Source organism: Salmo trutta, chromosome 21, assembly GCF_901001165.1.
Source record: "Salmo trutta chromosome 21, fSalTru1.1, whole genome shotgun sequence".
NCBI classification, from domain to species: Eukaryota; Metazoa; Chordata; class Actinopteri; order Salmoniformes; family Salmonidae; genus Salmo; species Salmo trutta.
The window spans coordinates 19,798,558-19,816,965 of record NC_042977.1 but is presented as its reverse complement, the minus strand read 5'-3'; the positions used below and the strand labels follow the sequence as shown (position 1 = coordinate 19,816,965).

General features: G+C 43.2%; 2 protein-coding genes and 1 long non-coding RNA gene across 3 annotated transcripts; all 3 read left to right on the top strand.

Moving 5' to 3' along the window:
- Positions 1 to 253: 253 nt before the first annotated feature.
- On the top strand, positions 254 to 3,630 carry LOC115156878 (ladderlectin). Its single transcript, XM_029704679.1, has 6 exons — positions 254 to 387; positions 739 to 826; positions 1,127 to 1,242; positions 1,558 to 1,749; positions 3,188 to 3,302; positions 3,392 to 3,630. The coding sequence occupies exons 1-6, from the start codon at positions 373 to 375 to the stop codon at positions 3,481 to 3,483; spliced, it is 618 nt and encodes a 205-aa protein (XP_029560539.1). The 5' UTR covers positions 254 to 372; the 3' UTR covers positions 3,484 to 3,630.
- Positions 3,631 to 9,712: 6,082 nt separating this feature from the next.
- On the top strand, positions 9,713 to 10,545 carry LOC115156897 (uncharacterized). The gene is made up of 2 exons (XR_003868343.1): positions 9,713 to 10,214; positions 10,364 to 10,545. It is a non-coding gene; the product is annotated as an uncharacterized LOC115156897 (long non-coding RNA).
- A 4,067-nt stretch (positions 10,546 to 14,612) lies between these two features.
- LOC115156887 (ladderlectin-like) lies at positions 14,613 to 18,143 on the top strand. Its single transcript, XM_029704689.1, has 6 exons — positions 14,613 to 14,906; positions 15,264 to 15,351; positions 15,652 to 15,767; positions 16,083 to 16,274; positions 17,692 to 17,806; positions 17,905 to 18,143. Exons 1-6 carry the CDS (start codon positions 14,892 to 14,894, stop codon positions 17,994 to 17,996), a joined length of 618 nt encoding a protein of 205 aa, XP_029560549.1. The 5' UTR covers positions 14,613 to 14,891; the 3' UTR covers positions 17,997 to 18,143.
- Positions 18,144 to 18,408: the final 265 nt, after the last annotated feature.

The window sequence follows — 18,408 nt, the reverse complement described above, 5'->3', positions numbered from 1 at the left end:
CAAACTTTTGACTGGTACTGTGTATATATATATATATATATATTTGTTACATTTTCACAAAAGTAGTGCTATAATAGTGGACCAATAGAGCGCCTGTAGCACAGGCAAAGATATTTGTCCAGCACCCCAATTGAAAATAACGTTCATTAAAAGTACCCTGCACCACCAAACTTCTTCCCGTGGCTATGCCCAAGGGGTGTACGTTTTGGTTTTTGCCCTAACACAACACAGCTGATTCAAATGATAAAAGCTTGATGATTAGTTGATTATTTGAACGGTTAAAGGATGAGAGAGGGAGGGGTCTGACTGGATGGGTCCTTAAAAAAGGAGAGCAGGAAGCGGTAGAACTCAACTCACAAACAGAGCGCTGACATGACCAGACTGCAGGTGAGAGTTCAACATAGTACTGTATCAGATTTCATCCCAAATGGTGTCTTACTAGGTGTGCCATGCATCGGGGTTAGTTAGCTAGGGTGCTGTTTTGGGGAGAACCCAAGAGCATAGACTTCTCCTTAACTTAAGTAGATGGTGACTATCAGATGCTTTCAATTCCCTATGTAGTGCCATTTGGAGTCAAACATTCCTGTGTGCCAGGCTAATCTACTGTATGTGGTGGAAGAGATGATAGCTGGTATTCCTCAGCCCTTCATTAGTTGAATGTGATAAGTGGACTTACTGGGGTGCTCGAGCAGAGGTTGGGGAAACACTGATGGCTTCTCTCGTGTGTGTGTGTGTCAGGAGACTATCACCATGGCGATGTTGACCCTTCTACTGCTTCTCAGCGCTGCCTTTACACTGGGCGACATAATGACTGCGAACATAGCAAGTAAGAGTCAGCTTCACACTTTACATCACGAGTGTCGAACTCATTCCACAGAGTGCCTAGTATGTGCAGGTGGTTTACCTTTCAATGAAGACAACCAGGTGAGGGGAGTTCTAAAACCTGTAGATACTCGGTGCTCTGTGGAATGAGTGTGCTTTACATCATTCATTGTGTATATTTTGTTGTGGTATGACTGCTCTACAAATGTTATTTATGATGCAAGGGGATTTGTATGTCAGTCAGTCTCGACTATCCTTTAAAGTCGGCTGCAATTTCGTAACACTCCCTGTCTTCTCCTTTCAGATGATTTGGTGAAATTTGCAGCAGACCAAAGAAACCCATGCCCCAGAGGCTGGTTCCAATTTAATTCACGCTGCTTCATGTTTGTCAAAACTGCAATGACATGGCCCAAAGCAGAGGTATAATGCTTACCCTCTACAATTGAAATGAACTGGCTTTTTTAGTTAAGGGTCTTTGGCCTTATTTTAACAGGCGCTTCATGTAAAATATGCTGTAATTAATAATGTCTATAGGCTTTGCAATATTTGTGTGGAGTTGGGCCCTGTTGTCTATTAGAACCCACAGGGCATGGGTTAACTAATCTCTAAGAGCCTGTTAATAGAACATTAGTTCCGATGGCAATATTTGAGTCCAGAAGACAAATTCTCAGACTGGACAACTGACTAATACTTCCATTATGACATGTCTTTGTCTCTGTGTACTGCTTGCTCTAGCGCCACTGTCAGTTACTTGGAGAAAAACTGAAACCTGTGCGCAACACTGTGAAGTACCTTGGCGCAAACCTGGCATCTGTGCACAGCTATGAAGAGTTCCGATTTCTACAGGCGGTGGTGTTGATCAATACTGGCAGTTTCCCTCTTACCTGGATTGGCGGATATGATGCTGTTCAGGCAAAGGTGGAAAAGGTACCCAGTTGTCATAATAAAGGTACCCAGTTGTCATAATAAAGGTACCCAGTTGTCATAATCAGCTCAGAGTAGGTGTTAAGACACTGCTCAGACAACTCTGTGCCAAGAGTAATCAACTCGCCAGTTTCTCAGCTGGTAATGACCACAGTTTGAGGTACAGCAGAGGAAAGATGGTGACAACGCTCATTGACATTTAGCAAGTAACGGGACACACACACAATCGCAACACTTGTTCACACATGTGATTTATTAGCCTAGTGGTTATAAGTATTTAGGCATGTCATGTGACTAAGGCCTCGTGTGAAGTCATTGTCAAAAGTGAAAGAAATACTGTGTGATGTAGGTCTAGATTTGAGTTGATCATCTCGAAAGAATACTTGGATATTTCAACTCCAAAGCAATTGCCACAGATGATCCATTATATTGACCGGATACTCCATTGGCCTCTAACCATGTGTAGAGTCTGCAATGGAATGCAGTCGGGCAGATCAGGTGGGACCATTCTAGCCTATGAGAGAGCAGATTCCAGTGTGCCAGGCACAACTCCGATATAAATGGTTTTCTCAGTTTCTGGCATGTCATGTGTGCTACTTGTATCAGTACTCGTAACAACCTAAGCATTACAAAACGTATATTTGCTCAAATAAGCCATTATATTTGTCGTCAATGAAATTCGACATCTTATTGACGGCCATACAAAAACGCTACCCGCTTGAGAAGGCAGATTTTGGCCGTAGTTATCCTTCTCGCTCTTCTCGACTCTTCCTCTTTGCTATGGCGCAGAAACAACTTACTAGGTGGCTTGTTCCATTTGAGACCTTGGGATTAAGGTTGTATCTGACATTTGTTAAGTTGATAGGTCGGTGTAGTTTTTAAGAAAGTGTCTATATAAAAAAAGAACCTGGTTTGGAAGATCTTACAGATGTACAAAAAGAATGCCCATTGCAGTATCCACTGACACAGTGGGCTGGAGTGAGTACTATAGCATGGTATCAAAAGGCAACCTATTCCATATCGGTCTGGCCATGTTTTAAATCTGGAAGCCTTAATGGTGACCCGTCAGTTTGCGACATATAACAAATAAGTTACTGCTATTTTGTTTCTAACCATGCTGCGCGACGCTGCTCAGCGACCAAAAATGATAATGGTGGCCAGTGGCGCTGTTTCCCCCCTAATGCAGATTCAGTCTTTAAACGGTTGTAGGCTGGGTTTTTTTTACCGGTCAAGTCTATGGCTATGGAAATGCATTGGGATTTTTAGAAATGTGGTTGTGGTATCAACACTTGTGGGTTTTTTCACCCCACAGTTCCAGTGTCAGTCTGCACGTTTTTGGTAGTGGTGGCTTTTACAGTTTTGGTGGAGTAAAGACCATGAGTATGTTGGAATTTAGAAGTTGTTCAGCAAGCACATCTGAGATCTCACTACTTCCCCACAGGACAGGCTATGGTTCTGGAGTGACGGCTCCAAATTTGATCACGAGAGCTGGGCTGAAGGGGAGCCGAATAACCACTATGGTGCCAGAGAGCCATGTATTCAGATGAACTTTGGAGGTACAGTAAGCCCATTATCATTCAACTTTTTCAGAGTACGTTTAACAAATAAATGTGACTTACTTTTCTATTTCGTGTTTCCTCTTAAGCTGAAAACGGCTGGAACGATGAATCATGTGGGAAGAGCTATCCCTCCGTGTGCTCCATAAGAACCTGTTTAATCCTTCAAACTATCAATTGAAACCAAAAATGCTGCTCCGGTGTCAGCATCCTAACTGCAAATGTTTCATGTTATAGTGAATTACTTTGAAGGTATTTGTTGCTGTAAAATATGTTTGACTTGTTGTGGAATTATTGTAGCTTGTTGTCAATAAAACGGGTGTACGTATTTAGTCTCATGAGTCGTTATTAAACATTGATTGACTTTGTTTCTTGAAGATGCGGTCTGGGTGTCCAGTGGGCATTTCAATTCTTTGATATTGTTTCTTGAAGAATAGAATTCTCTTAGGACCTATAAAGTAGTCTCACTGTCAACTGTTAATTTTCAGTAAACATGTTTAAATATACACTGCTCAAAAAATAAAGGGAACACTAAAATAACACATCCTAGATCTGAATTAAATACTTTTTTTCTTTACATAGTTGAGAATGCTGACAACAAAATCACACAAAAATAATCAATGGAAATCCACTTTATCAACCCATGGCGGTCTGGATTTGGAGTCACACTTACAACTAGTGGAAAACCACACTACAGGCTGATCCAACTTTGTCCTTAAAACAAGTCAAAATGAGGCTCAGTGTGTGTGGCCTCCACGTGCCTGTATGACCTCGCCACAACACCTGGGCATACTCCTGATGAGGTGGCGGATGGTTTCCTGAGGGATCTCCTCCCAGACCTGCACTAAAGCATCCGCCAACTCCTGGACAGTCTGTGGTGCATTGTGGCGTTGGTGGATGGAGCGAGACGTGCTCAATTGGATTCAGGTCTGGGGATCGGGCGGGCCAGTCGATAGCATCAATGCCTTCCTCTTGCAGGAACTGCTGACACACTTCAGCCACATGAGGTCTTCCATTAGGAGGAACACACGGCCAACCGCACCAGCATATGGTCTCACAAGGGGTCTGAGGATCTCATCTCGGTACCTAATGGCAGTCAGGTGAGCACATGGAGGGCTGTGCGGCCCCACAAAGAAATTCCACCCCACACCATGACTGACCCACCGCCAAACCGGTCATGCTGGAGGATGTTGCAGGCAGCAGAACGCTCTCCACGGGGTCTCCAGACGCTGTCACATGTGCTCAGTGTGAACCTGCTTTCATCTGTGAAGAGCACAGGGCGCCAGTGGCGAATTTGCCAATCTTGGTGTTCTCAGGCAAATGCCAAATGTCCTGCACGGTGTTGGGCTGTAAGCACAACCCCCACCTGTGGACGTCGGACCCTCATACCACCCTCACGGAGTCTGTTTCTGACCGTTTGAGCAGACACATGCACATTTGCGGCCTGCTGGAGGTCATTTTGCAGGTCTCTGGCAGTGCTCCTCCTGCGCCTCCTTGAACAAAGGCGGAGGTAGCGGTCCTGCTGCTGGGTTGTTGCCCTCTTACAGCCTCCTCCACGTCTCCTGATGTACTGGCCTGTCTCCTGGTAGTGCCTCCATGCTCTGGACACTACTCTGACAGATACAGCAAACCTTCTTGCCACAGCTCGCATTGATGTGCCATACTGGATGAGCTGCACTACCTGAGCCACTTGTGTGGGTTGTAGACTCCGTCTCATGCTACCACTAGAGTGAAAGCACCGCCAGCATTCAAAAGTGACGAAAACATCAGCCAGGAAGCATAGGAACTGAGAAGTGGTCTGTGGTCCCCACCTGCAGAACCACTCCTTTATTGGGGGTGTCTTGCTAATTGCCTATAATTTCCACCTGTTGTCTATTCCATTTGCACAACAGCATGTGAAATTTATTGTCAATCAGTGTTGCTTCCTAAGTGGACAGTTTGATTTCACAGAAGTGTGATTGACTTGGAGTTACATTGTGTTTAAGTGTTCCCTTTATTTTTTGAGCAGTGTATATGACCATAACAGACAGTACCTGGTGTGGCCACCAGCTGCATTAAGTACTGCAGTGCATCTCCTCATGGACTGCACCAGAGTTGCCAGTTCTTGCTGTGAGATGTTACCCCACTCTTCCACGAAGTCACCTGCAAGTTTCTGGACAATTCTGGGGCTATGGGAATGGCCCTAGCCCTCACCTGCCGATCCAACAGGTCCCAGACGTGCTCAATGGGATTGAGATCCGGGCTCTTCGCTGAACACTGGCATTCCTGTCTTGCAGGAAATCACCCACAGAACTAGCAGTATGGCTGGTGGGGTTGTCATGTCAGGATGAGCCTGCAGGAAGGGTACCACATGAGGGCGGAGGATGTCTTCCCTGTACTGCACAGCGTTGATTGCCTGCTATGACGACAACCTCAGTCCGACGATGCTGTGACACACTGCCCCAGACCATGACGGACCTTGGAGTAACGCTCATTCCTTAGACGATAAATGCGATTCTGACCATCACCCCTGGTGAGACAAATCTGCGACTAGTCAGTGAAGAGCTTTTTATTTTCAGTCCTGTCTGGTCCAGCGAGGGTGGGTTTGTGCCCGTAGGTGATGTCTGGTGAGGACCTGCCTTACAACAGGCCTACAAGACCTCAGTCCAGCCTTTTGCGGCCCGTCGGAGGGTTTGTGCCTTCCTAGTGTAGCTCGGGCAGTTGCCATCCTGTGCAGGTGTTACATGTGTCTGCCACTGCGAGGTCGGTCCTGTCTCACTGCACGGACAATGCAATTTATTGCCCTGGCCACATCTGCAGTTCTCATGCCTCCTTGCAGCATGCTTAAGGCAGTATTAGACTTAAAATGAATCATCCAGCGATCATACACTGTTTACCAGGGGGTAGGGCTACCGACGCTAAGGCTAATCTGAAGATGGTGCTGGCTAAAACTGGCGAGTATAGAGATTGTTATCCACGTCGGCACCAACAATGTTAGGATGAAACAGTCAGATCACCAACCGCAACATAGCTTCAGTGTGTAAATCAGCTAGAAAGATGTGTCGGCATCGCGTAATTGTCTCTGGCCCCCTCCCGGTTAGGGGGAGTGATGAGCTCTACAGCAGAGTCTTAACTCAATCGCTGGTTAAACTGTTTTCTGCCCCTCCCAAAAGAGAATTTGTAGATAATTGGCCCTCTTTCTGGGACTCACCCACAAACAGGACCAAGCCTGGCCTGCTGAGTGACGGACTCCATCCTAGCTGGAGGGGTGCTCTCATCTTATCTACGAACATAGACAGGGCTCTAACTCCTCTAGCTCCACAATGAAATAGGGTGCAGGCTAGGCAGCAGGCTGTTAGCCAGCCTGCCAGCTTAGTGGAGTCTGCCACTAGCACAGTCAGTGTAGTCAGCTCAGCTATCCCCATTGAGACCGTGTCTGTGCCTCGACCTAGGTTGGGCAAAACTAAACATGGCGGTGTTCATCTTCGCAATCTCACTAGAATAAAGACCTCCATTCCTGCCATTATTGGAAGAGATGGTGATACCTCACATCTCAAAATAGGGCTACTTAATGTTAGATCCCTCACTTCAAAGGCAGTTGTAGTCAATGAACTAATCACTGATAATCTTGATGTGATTGGCCTGACTGAAACATGGCTTAAGCCTGATGAATTTACTGTGTTAAATGAGGCCTCACCTCCTGGTTACACTAGTGACCATATTCCCCGTGCATCCCGCAAAGGCGGAGGTGTTGCTAACATTTACAATAGCAAATTTCAATTTACAAAAAAAATGACGTTTTCGTCTTTTGAGCTTCTAGTCATGAAATCTATGCAGCCTACTCAGTCACTTTTTATAGCTACTGTTTACAGGCCTCCTGGGCCATATACAGCGTTCCTCACTGAGTTCCCTGAATTCCTATCGGACATTGTAGTCACAGCAGATAATTTTCTAATTTTTGGTGACTTTAATATTCACATGGAAAAGTCCACAGACCCACTCCAAAAGGCTTTCGGAGCCATCGACTCAGTGGGTTTTCTCCAACATGTCTCTGGACCTACTCACTGCCACAGTCATACTCTGGACCTAGTTTTGTCCCGTGGAATAAGTGTTGTGGATCTTAATGTTTTTCCTCATAATCCTGGACTATCGGACCACCATTTTATTACGTTTGCAATTGCAACAAATAATCTGCTCAGACCCCAAACAGGGAGCATCAAAAGTCGTGCTATAAATTCTCAGACAACCCGAAGATAACTTGATGCCCTTCCAGACTCTCTCTGCCTACCCAAGGACATCAGAGGACAAATATCAGTTAACCACCTAACTGAGGAACTCAATTTAACTTTGCGCAATACCCTAGATGGAGTTACACCCTAAAAACTAAAAATATTTGTCATAAGAAACTAGCTCCCTGGTATACAGAAAATACACGAGCTCTGAAGCAAGCTTCCAGAAAATTGGAACGGAAATGGCGCCACACCAAACTGGAAGTCTTCCGACTAGCTTGGAAAGACAGTACCGTGCATTATCGAAGAGCCCTCACTGCTGCTTGATCATCCTATTTTTCCAACTTAATTGAGGAAAATAAGAACAATCCCCCCAAAAAAATGTATACTGTCGCAAAGCTAACTAAAAAGCAGCATTCCCCAAGAGAGGATGGCTTTCACTTCAGCAGTAATAAATTCATGAACTTCTTTGAGGAAAAGATCATGATCATTAGAAAGCAAATTACGGAGTCCTCTTTAAATCTGCGTATTCCTCCAAATCTCCGTTGTCCTGAGTCTGCACAACTCTGCCAGGACCTAGGATCAAGGGAGACACTAAAGTGTTTAAGTACTATATCTCTTGACACAATGATGAAAATAATCATGGCCTCTAAACCTTCAAGCTGCATACTGGACCCTATTACAACTAAACTACTGAAAGAGCTGCTTCCTGTGCTTGGCCCTCCTATGTTGAACATAATAAACGGCTCTCTATCCACCGGATGTGTACCAAACTCACTAAAAGTGGCAGTAATAAAGCCTCACTTGAAAAAGCCAAACCTTGACCCAGAAAATATAAAAAACTATTGGCCTATATCGAATCTTCCATTCCCCCCAAAAAAATTTGAAAAAGCTGTTGCGCAGCAACTCACTGCCTTCCTGAAGACAAACAATGTATACGAAACGCTTCAGTCTGGTTTTAGACCCCATCATAGCACTGAGACTGCACTTGTGAAGGTGGTAAATTACCTTTTAATGATGTCAGACCGAGGCTCTGCATCTTTCCTCGTGCTCCTAGATCTTAGTGCTGCTTTTGATACCATCGATCACCACATTCTTTTGGAGAGATTGGAAACCCAAATTGGTCTACACGGACAAGTTCTGGCCTGGTTTAGGTCTTATCTGTCGGAAAGATATCAGATTGTCTCTGTGAATGGTTTGTCCTCTGACAAATCAACTGTAAATGTTGGTGTTCATCAAGGTTCCGTTTTAGGACAACTATTGTTTTCACTATATATTTTACCTCTTGGGGATGTCATTCGAAAACATAATGTTAAGTTTCACTGCTATGCGGATGACATACAGCTGTACATTTCAATGAAACATGGTGAAGCCCCAAAATTGCCCTCACTATAAGCCTGTGTTTCAGACATAAGGAAGTGGATGGCTGCAAACGTTCTACTTTTAAACTCAGACAAAACAGAGATGCTTGTTCTAGGTCTAGGGCATCTTTCTTTTGGTGTCCTTCAGAGTCAGTAGAAAGGCCTCTTTAGTGTCCTACATTTTCATAACTGACCTTAATTGCCTACCATCTGTAAGCTGTTAGTGTCTTAATGAAGGTTCCACAGGTGCATGTTCATTAACAAGTGTGGGAAAACGGTGTTTAAACCCTTTACAATGAAGATCTGTGAAGTTATTTGGATTTTTACCAATTATTTTTGAAAGACAGGGTCCTGAAAAAGGGATGTTTTTTTGTTGTTGCTGAGTTTTTCACTCCACGAACACTAACGTAAAAGAACAGTGTGTGTATAGGTTTTAAAAGTTGAAAATTATCACATGGATGTCAGAGCACTGTCGGTGAATATTAGTGTTACATTTCCCTACCCCATCCGTTCCCTGTATACCAAGTAGTGGGGCAGCCGTTTGGTGGTTCGAATCGCAGAATGTAGCTTTGCGTTTCCAAACTCTCGCTAGGTATAGACGTGAGTACCAGATATACTTATTAGAGCCAACTGGTTTCAACTGTTCTGCCTGCGGATATGGAACAAGGACCTGTTCATCGGACGTGCTGTTTTCGACTCTCTCGACCTCCGTGCTCGGCTATGAAAAGCCAACTGACGTTTACTCCTGATGTGCTGACCTGTTGCACCCTCAAAATCCACTGTGTATAAGCACTTTGTGAAATCTTCTGATGTAAAAGAAATCCTTTAGAAATCCATTTCATATGGAATCGCATGATGCGCAGTGTGATGTGTTTATTCCCTCCGTGCACAGCTAGCTAGTATAATTGCATCACCATGATCATAGTAATGAAGTGAAGGTGATCACTTTACTAAGTGGGTGGAGGCAATACCCATTAGGGTCAGTAAGGGAAGAAAGAGGACGTGCTTAACTCAATTCCCTTCTGTAAACCATTAAAGGTGCTTGGAACCAAAAACAGATTGTTTTGTATGATACCCATCAAGGACGAGACTGGCGAGGCCACCTCCAAGGCGATGGTGGACATCTTCAACACCCACGGTCATCCTTGAGTGACCGAGGTCATGAACGCTGGAATGTTTTTTTTTTGTTTTCCATGGTACATAAGTCAATATGTTATATTGTCAATAGATATCGCTTTCCTACCCCCTCCTCCAGGTTTGGTGACTGGACCAACCAGACCCTAAAGACTGCCATGGGCAAGTCCCTTGATTGGTACCAGGAAGGATGCGAGAACAACCTGAAGGTAAGTCTCTCTTTGCACACGACAGCAGCATCCAGGACTCCACCGAGTACGGACGGGATCCAGTGTATGTTTTCAAACCAGATCAGAACGCCTTTTGAGGACCACCTTCCTAGGAAATATAATTGTATTTATTCCTGTTATCAATCAAGGTGAGACTGAACATGGATGAGGCGCAGGAGAAACAGAAGGAGAACTACCGGAGCAGAATCAAGAAGGGGACCAAGTGCTACGACGTCTGGGCAAATGACTTGGTTTGGAAGAAGGACGAAAGGAAGGCGAGACCTGGGGAAACGCTTGCTGCTCTTTCGCTCCTAGCTGGGGTCACCATCTGTTAAAGTGAATATAAAAGATCTCACAACTATTTGCATACAAAACAACCTGAAGCTACTTTTAGTTTCCCTAACGCTGATATTTTTTTCTGTCTTCCTAGGGTTACCTCGGTGGAAGCCAACAATCAGTCGACCACTGAAAGCCCTGACGCCCGACACTTCAGGGAAGCTCGATAGACAAAGTAAGTTAAGTTTTGGTTGACATTTGAGAAAAGCAAGAAATTGTAGTTATGCTGAGCGTAATAAAATGTACCTCTTCAATTTATCTCTCCAAAGGACTTTAGGACCATCGACTAGCCGAGCCCCCCAGGAGGTATCCCATCCACCAGAACCAGTGAGTTCGGATCAGTTTGATTCTCTGTGCTCTGAGTCGGAGTGGGACAAGTTAGGCAATACCTTCCAAAAGTGTTGAAGTACATATCTCCCATTTCTAACACTGCACCCATCCATTACATTTTCTCAGTGTAACCTGTGTGTTTGGTTGTTTATGTGTCATCTGTCTCCTACCCTGTTCCCTTTAACTCTGCTCCTGTTCTCAACGTTGAGAACAAGGGACAGGCAGAACCTCCCACCCACACAGCAACCACCTCCTCTATATTCCACAAACCAGAATTCAGTATTTTATTCTATGATTGCCATTTGAGTGTACAGAAAATCTGTGAAAAGAAATTCATGACACAACTCTACCAAAAACGATCAAAGTTAATGTATTAAAATATTGACAGGTTGGGTTTCACAAGGTCTTCATTATTGGAAGCTGTAAGGTATCCTTTGATGGTATTTATTTGTTCCAGGTTATTCATTGTTGATATATATATATATATGTATGTACAACCACAAGGGTGTATTAATTAGATGGGGGCTGGATGAATCATAATAGTGGACTACTGAAATAAGATTATTTCAGTGTAGATAAGGGCAGGTTAAAATATAAACATGACAGCCAGACAAGCCAGTGACTGAATCAAAAGGATTTACATCTGAATGGAGTGGACATCAGCTTACTTTGTGATCTATAAGGTAAGTAACTTTAATGTGTTATGCAGAATACACGTATTCGTTGCCATTTCTGAAACGTAGCAACGTTTAAGACATGGATTTCATGTAATGTTGACGAGGTACCCCAAAAAGTAGTTTGAATGAACGTTTCCATGTTATTAGCTAAACAAAGCTTGTTTAAACAGCGAAATTGTCGCAGAAATCAGCCTTGTTTGCGTAGCGACGAAGAAAAGAACACAATTTAGGCTGTGATCTCCAAAAATCCAATGACTAGGTAATCACACCGTTGATATAGCAATGGACGCTAATAGTTGATCGAATCCTATTGCGACGCATTGGAAGACAGTATTTGGCATGACAGGCCCCCATTGAATTTATTAGTCTCTCACTCATATAGCAAAATGTGTAAAATTGCAGGAAATTAGCTTTACAACTGCAAAAATGTCAACACCTTATGGGAAAATGATGAAACAATATGGCAGTCCCCGCACCACAATGTGCATTCTGTTGGGCATGCACAAATAGGCTGTTGATTGCGCGCACAGAAAAAAGTGTGTAACTTTCCCTTAATCAGATTTTAGTTTCCAAATAATTCATTAGTGCAACAATTTCATTAATGTATCAGTTTTGATCAAAGAGTAATTCCACGAGCCAAGCTGTTTCAAAATGTTCAGCACCGCATGACGTTTCACAGTTCAGCACCAGGATGTGGATAGCACACATGACATCAATGCCATAACCTCACGCTTGGTTTTGCAGGGGTCCTCCAATGTGCAAATAAAACTACCCAAATGAATTTCCCAAAAGGAATCTGGTACATATGTTTGTGTGAAGTAACAATTGGTTCATTCATTCTCAAAGGGTACATGGTAACAAGGCTTGTTGATGCTCATACACATGCTCTGCTAAGACCCGTTCAAGCCAGTCTCAAAAAGCCTCAACTTTTTCCAAAAGCAAATTCCGTCATCTCCTACATGCCAAACGGCCAACAGGCTTACATGGGCTTTTAGCAGTTATTGTTGGGGTTCTTATAATGGGGTAGACTCTGGTAGAGAGAGAGATGCACTAGCAATGCTACTGGTCGAAAGAAATACAGGAGCAGGGTAGGAACGAGCTTAACAGAAATTGCTATTTATGCAGGTGGTATCCAGGTATTTAGAAGCATCAAAATATCAGCTGCATTTCAACTGTATTTTGACTGCATTTTTGCTGTGAACGTAACAGTGATAGCCTTGGCAGAACAGCATAAACAGATCTGGGAGTGTGGCTTTCATTTAGTTCTTTTTGGCAACCCATTCCATGAGAGTGAGTGTCTCGCCAGTTCATCTGTTCTGTTATATTTAATGAAATCTGACTAACCCAGTGGACTGCCTGCTATGAATTCTATCTGATGGTGTTTGCATGTTTAGGTAAAAATACAAATAATGTCCCCATTTGGAACACTGACAAGTAAAGAGCATACATATATAGTACCAGACAAAAGTTTAGACACACCTACTCATTCCAAGGTTTTTCTTTATTTGTACTATTTTCTACATTGTAGAATAATAATGACGACATCAAAACTATGAAATAACACACATGGAATCATGTAGTAACCAAAAAAGTGTTAAACAAATCAAAATTTGTTTTATATGTGAGATTCTTCAAATTAGCCACCCTTTGCCTTGATGACAGCTTTGCACACTCTTGGTATTCTCTTATCCAGCTTCATGAGGTAGTCACCTGGAATGCATTTCAGTTAACAGGTGTGCATTTTGGAATTTCATTCCTTCTTAATGTGTTTGAGCCAGTCAGTTGTGTTGTGACAAGGTAGGGCTGGTATACAGAAGATGGTCTTTTACCAAATAGGGCTAAGTCCATTTATCTGACAATAACAGCTCAAAAAAGCAAAGAGAAATGACAGTCCATCATTACTTTAAGACATGAAGGTCAGTCAATGCGGAACATTTCAAGAACTTTGATAGTTTCTTCAAGTGCAGTCGCAAAAACCATCAAGCGCTATGATGAAACTGGCTCTTATGAGGACCGCCACAGGAAAGGAAGACCCAGAGTTACCTTTGCTGCAGAGGATAAGTTCATTAGAGTTACCAGCCTCAGAAATTGCAGCCCGAATAAATGCTTCACAGAGTTCAAGTAACAGACACATCTCAACATCAACTGTTCAGAGGAGACTGCGTGAATCAGGCCTTTATGTCGAATTGCTGCAAAGAAACCACTCCTAAAGGACACCGATAAGAACAAGAGACTTGCTTGGGCCAAGGAACACGAGCAATGAACATTAGACCGGTGGAAATCTGTCCTTTGGTCTGATTAGTGTGTCGTTGTGAGACGCAGAGTAGGTGAATGGATGATCTCCGCATGTGTGGTTCCCACCGTGAAGCATGGTGGAGGAGGTGTGACGGTGCTTTGCTGGTGACACTGTCTGTGTTTTATTTAGAATTCAAGGCACGCTTAACCAGCATGTCTACCACAGCATTCTGCAGCGATACACCATCCCATCTGGTTTGCGCTTAGTGGGACTGTCATTTGTTTTTCAATAGTAAAATGACCCAACATGCTGTGCACGGGCTATTTGGCAATAAGGTATAGTGATGTAGTGCTGCATCAGACCTCCCTGACCACCACAATCACCCAACCTCAACCAAATTGAGATGGTTTGGGATGAGTTGGACCACAGAGATAAGGAAAAGCAGCCAACAAGTGATCAGCGTATGTGGGATGTCCTTTAAGAAAGCATACCAGGTGAAGCTGGTTGAGAGAATGCCAAGAGTGTGCAAAGCTGTCATCAAGGCAAAAGGTGGCTACTTTGAAGAATCTAAAATATATTTGGTTTTGTTTAACACTTCTTTTGGTTACTACATGATTCCATATGTGTTATCTCACAGTTTTGATGTCTTCACTATTATTCTACAAAGAAAATAGTAAAAATAAAGAAAAAACCCTTGAATGAGTAGGTGTGTCCAAACTTTTGACTGGTACTGAATATATATTTATATATATGTTAACTTTTTATAGATTTGTTACATTTTCACAAAAGTAGTGCTATCATAGTGGACCAATAGAGCGCCTGTAGCACAGGCAAAGATATTTTTCCAGCACCCCAATTGAAAATAACGTTCATTAAAAGTACCCTGCACCACCAAACTTCTTCCCGTGGCTATGCCCAAGGGGTGTACGTTTTGGTTTTTACCCTAACACAACACAGCTGATTCAAATGATAAAAGCTTGATGATTAGTTGATTATTTGAACGGTTAAAGGATGAGAGAGGGAGGGGTCTGACTGGATGGGTCCTTAAAAAAGGAGAGCAGGAAGCGGTAGAACTCAACTCACAAACAGAGCGCTGACATGACCAGACTGCAGGTGAGAGTTCAACATAGTACTGTATCAGATTTCATCCCAAATGGTGTCTTACTAGGTGTGCCATGCATCGGGGTTAGTTAGCTAGGGTGCTGTTTTGGGGAGAACCCAAGAGCATAGACTTCTCCTTAACTTAAGTAGATGGTGACTATCAGATGCTTTCAATTCCCTATGTAGTGCCATTTGGAGTCAAACATTCCTGTGTGCCAGGCTAATCTACTGTATGTGGTGGAAGAGATGATAGCTGGTATTCCTCAGCCCTTCATTAGTTGAATGTGATAAGTGGACTTACTGGGGTGCTCGAGCAGAGGTTGGGGAAACACTGATGGCTTCTCTCGTGTGTGTGTGTGTGTGTGTCAGGAGACTATCACCATGGCGATGTTGACCCTTCTACTGCTTCTCAGCGCTGCCTTTACACTGGGCGACATAATGACTGCGAACATAGCAAGTAAGAGTCAGCTTCACACTTTACATCACGAGTGTCGAACTCATTCCACAGAGTGCCTAGTATATGCAGGTGGTTTACCTTTCAATGAAGACAACCAGGTGAGGGGAGTTCTAAAACCTGTAGATACTCGGTGCTCTGTGGAATGAGTGTGCTTTACATCATTCATTGTGTATATTTTGTTGTGGTATGACTGCTCTACAAATGTTATTTATGATGCAAGGGGATTTGTATGTCAGTCAGTCTCGACTATCCTTTAAAGTCGGCTGCAATTTCGTAACACTCCCTGTCTTCTCCTTTCAGATGATTTGGTGAAATTTGCAGCAGAACAAAGAAACCCATGCCCCAGAGGCTGGTTCCAATTTAATTCACGCTGCTTCATGTTTGTCAAAACTGCAATGACATGGCCCAAAGCAGAGGTATAATGCTTACCCTCTACAATTGAAATGAACTGGCTTTTTTAGTTAAGGGTCTTTGGCCTTATTTTAACAGGCGCTTCATGTAAAATATGCTGTAATTAATAATGTCTATAGGCTTTGCAATATTTGTGTGGAGTTGGGCCCTGTTGTCTATTAGAACCCACAGGGCATGGGTTAACTAATCTCTAAGAGCCTGTTAATAGAACATTAGTTCCGATGGCAATATTTGAGTCCAGAAGACAAATTCTCAGACTGGACAACTGACTAATACTTCCATTATGACATGTCTTTGTCTCTGTGTACTGCTTGCTCTAGCGCCACTGTCAGTTACTTGGAGAAAAACTGAAACCTGTGCGCAACACTGTGAAGTACCTTGGCGCAAACCTGGCATCTGTGCACAGCTATGAAGAGTTCCGATTTCTACAGGCGGTGGTGTTGATCAATACTGGCAGTTTCCCTCTTACCTGGATTGGCGGATATGATGCTGTTCAGGCAAAGGTGGAAAAGGTACCCAGTTGTCATAATAAAGGTACCCAGTTGTCATAATCAGCTCAGAGTAGGTGTTAAGACACTGCTCAGACAACTCTGTGCCAAGAGTAATCAACTCGCCAGTTTCTCAGCTGGTAATGACCACAGTTTGAGGTACAGCAGAGGAAAGATGGTGACAACGCTCATTGACATTTAGCAAGTAACGGGACACACACACAATCGCAACACTTGTTCACACATGTGATTTATTAGCCTAGTGGTTATAAGTATTTAGGCATGTCATGTGACTAAGGCCTCGTGTGAAGTCATTGTCAAAAGTGAAAGAAATACTGTGTGATGTAGGTCTAGATTTGAGTTGATCATCTCGAAAGAATACTTGGATATTTCAACTCCAAAGCAATTGCCACAGATGATCCATTATATTGACCGGATACTCCATTGGCCTCTAACCATGTGTAGAGTCTGCAATGGAATGCAGTCGGGCAGATCAGGTGGGACCATTCTAGCCTATGAGAGAGCAGATTCCAGTGTGACAGGCACAACTCTGATATAAATGGTTTTCTCAGTTTCTGGCATGTCATGTGTGCTACTTGTATCAGTACTCGTAACAACCTAAGCATTACAAAACGTATATTTGCTCAAATAAGCCATTATATTTGTCGTCAATGAAATTCGACATCTTATTGACGGCCATACAAAAACGCTACCCGCTTGAGAAGGCAGATTTTGGCCGTAGTTATCCTTCTCGCTCTTCTCGACTCTTCCTCTTTGCTATGGCGCAGAAACAACTTACTAGGTGGCTTGTTCCATTTGAGACCTTGGGATTAAGGTTGTATCTGACATTTGTTAAGTTGATAGGTCGGTGTAGTTTTTAAGAAAGTGTCTATATAAAAAAAGAACCTGGTTTGGAAGATCTTACAGATGTACAAAAAGAATGCCCATTGCAGTATCCACTGACACAGTGGGCTGGAGTGAGTACTATAGCATGGTATCAAAAGGCAACCTATTCCATATCGGTCTGGCCATGTTTTAAATCTGGAAGCCTTAATGGTGACCCGTCAGTTTGCGACATATAACAAATAAGTTACTGCTATTTTGTTTCTAACCATGCTGCGCGACGCTGCTCAGCGACCAAAAATGATAATGGTGGCCAGTGGCGCTGTTTCCCCCCTAATGCAGATTCAGTCTTTAAACGGTTGTAGGCTGGGTTTTTTTTTACCGGTCAAGTCTATGGCTATGGAAATGCATTGGGATTTTTAGAAATGTGGTTGTGGTATCAACACTTGTGGGTTTTTTTCACCCACAGTTCCAGTGTCAGTCTGCACGTTTTTGGTAGTGGTGGCTTTTACAGTTTTGGTGGAGTAAAGACCATGAGTATGTTGGAATTTAGAAGTTGTTCAGCAAGCACATCTGAGATCTCACTACTTCCCCACAGGACAGGCTATGGTTCTGGAGTGACGGCTCCAAATTTGATCACGAGAGCTGGGCTGAAGGGGAGCCGAATAACCACTATGGTGCCAGAGAGCCATGTATTCAGATTAACTTTGGAGGTACAGTAAGCCCATTATCATTCATCAAATTCAACTTTTTCAGAGTACGTTTAACAAATAAATGTGACTTACTTTTCTATTTCGTGTTTCCTCTTAAGCTGAAAACGGCTGGAACGATGAATCATGTGGGAAGAGCTATCCCTCCGTGTGCTCCATAAGAACCTGTTTAATCCTTCAAACTATCAATTGAAACCAAAAATGCTGCTCCGGTGTCAGCATCCTAACTGCAAATGTTTCATGTTATAGTGAATTACTTTGAAGGTATTTGTTGCTGTAAAATATGTTTGACTTGTTGTGGAATTATTGTAGCTTGTTGTCAATAAAACGGGTGTACGTATTTAGTCTCATGAGTCGTTATTAAACATTGATTGACTTTGTTTCTTGAAGATGCGGTCTGGGTGTCCAGTGGGCATTTCAATTCTTTGATATTGTTTCTTGAAGAATAGAATTCTCTTAGGACCCAAAAAGTAGTCTCACTGTCAACTGTGTTAATTTTCAGTAAACATGTTTAAATATTTCTGAACATGACAGACATTAATTCAGTATCTGGTGTGGCCACCAGCTGCATTAAGTACTGCAGTGCTTCTCCTCATGGACTGCAC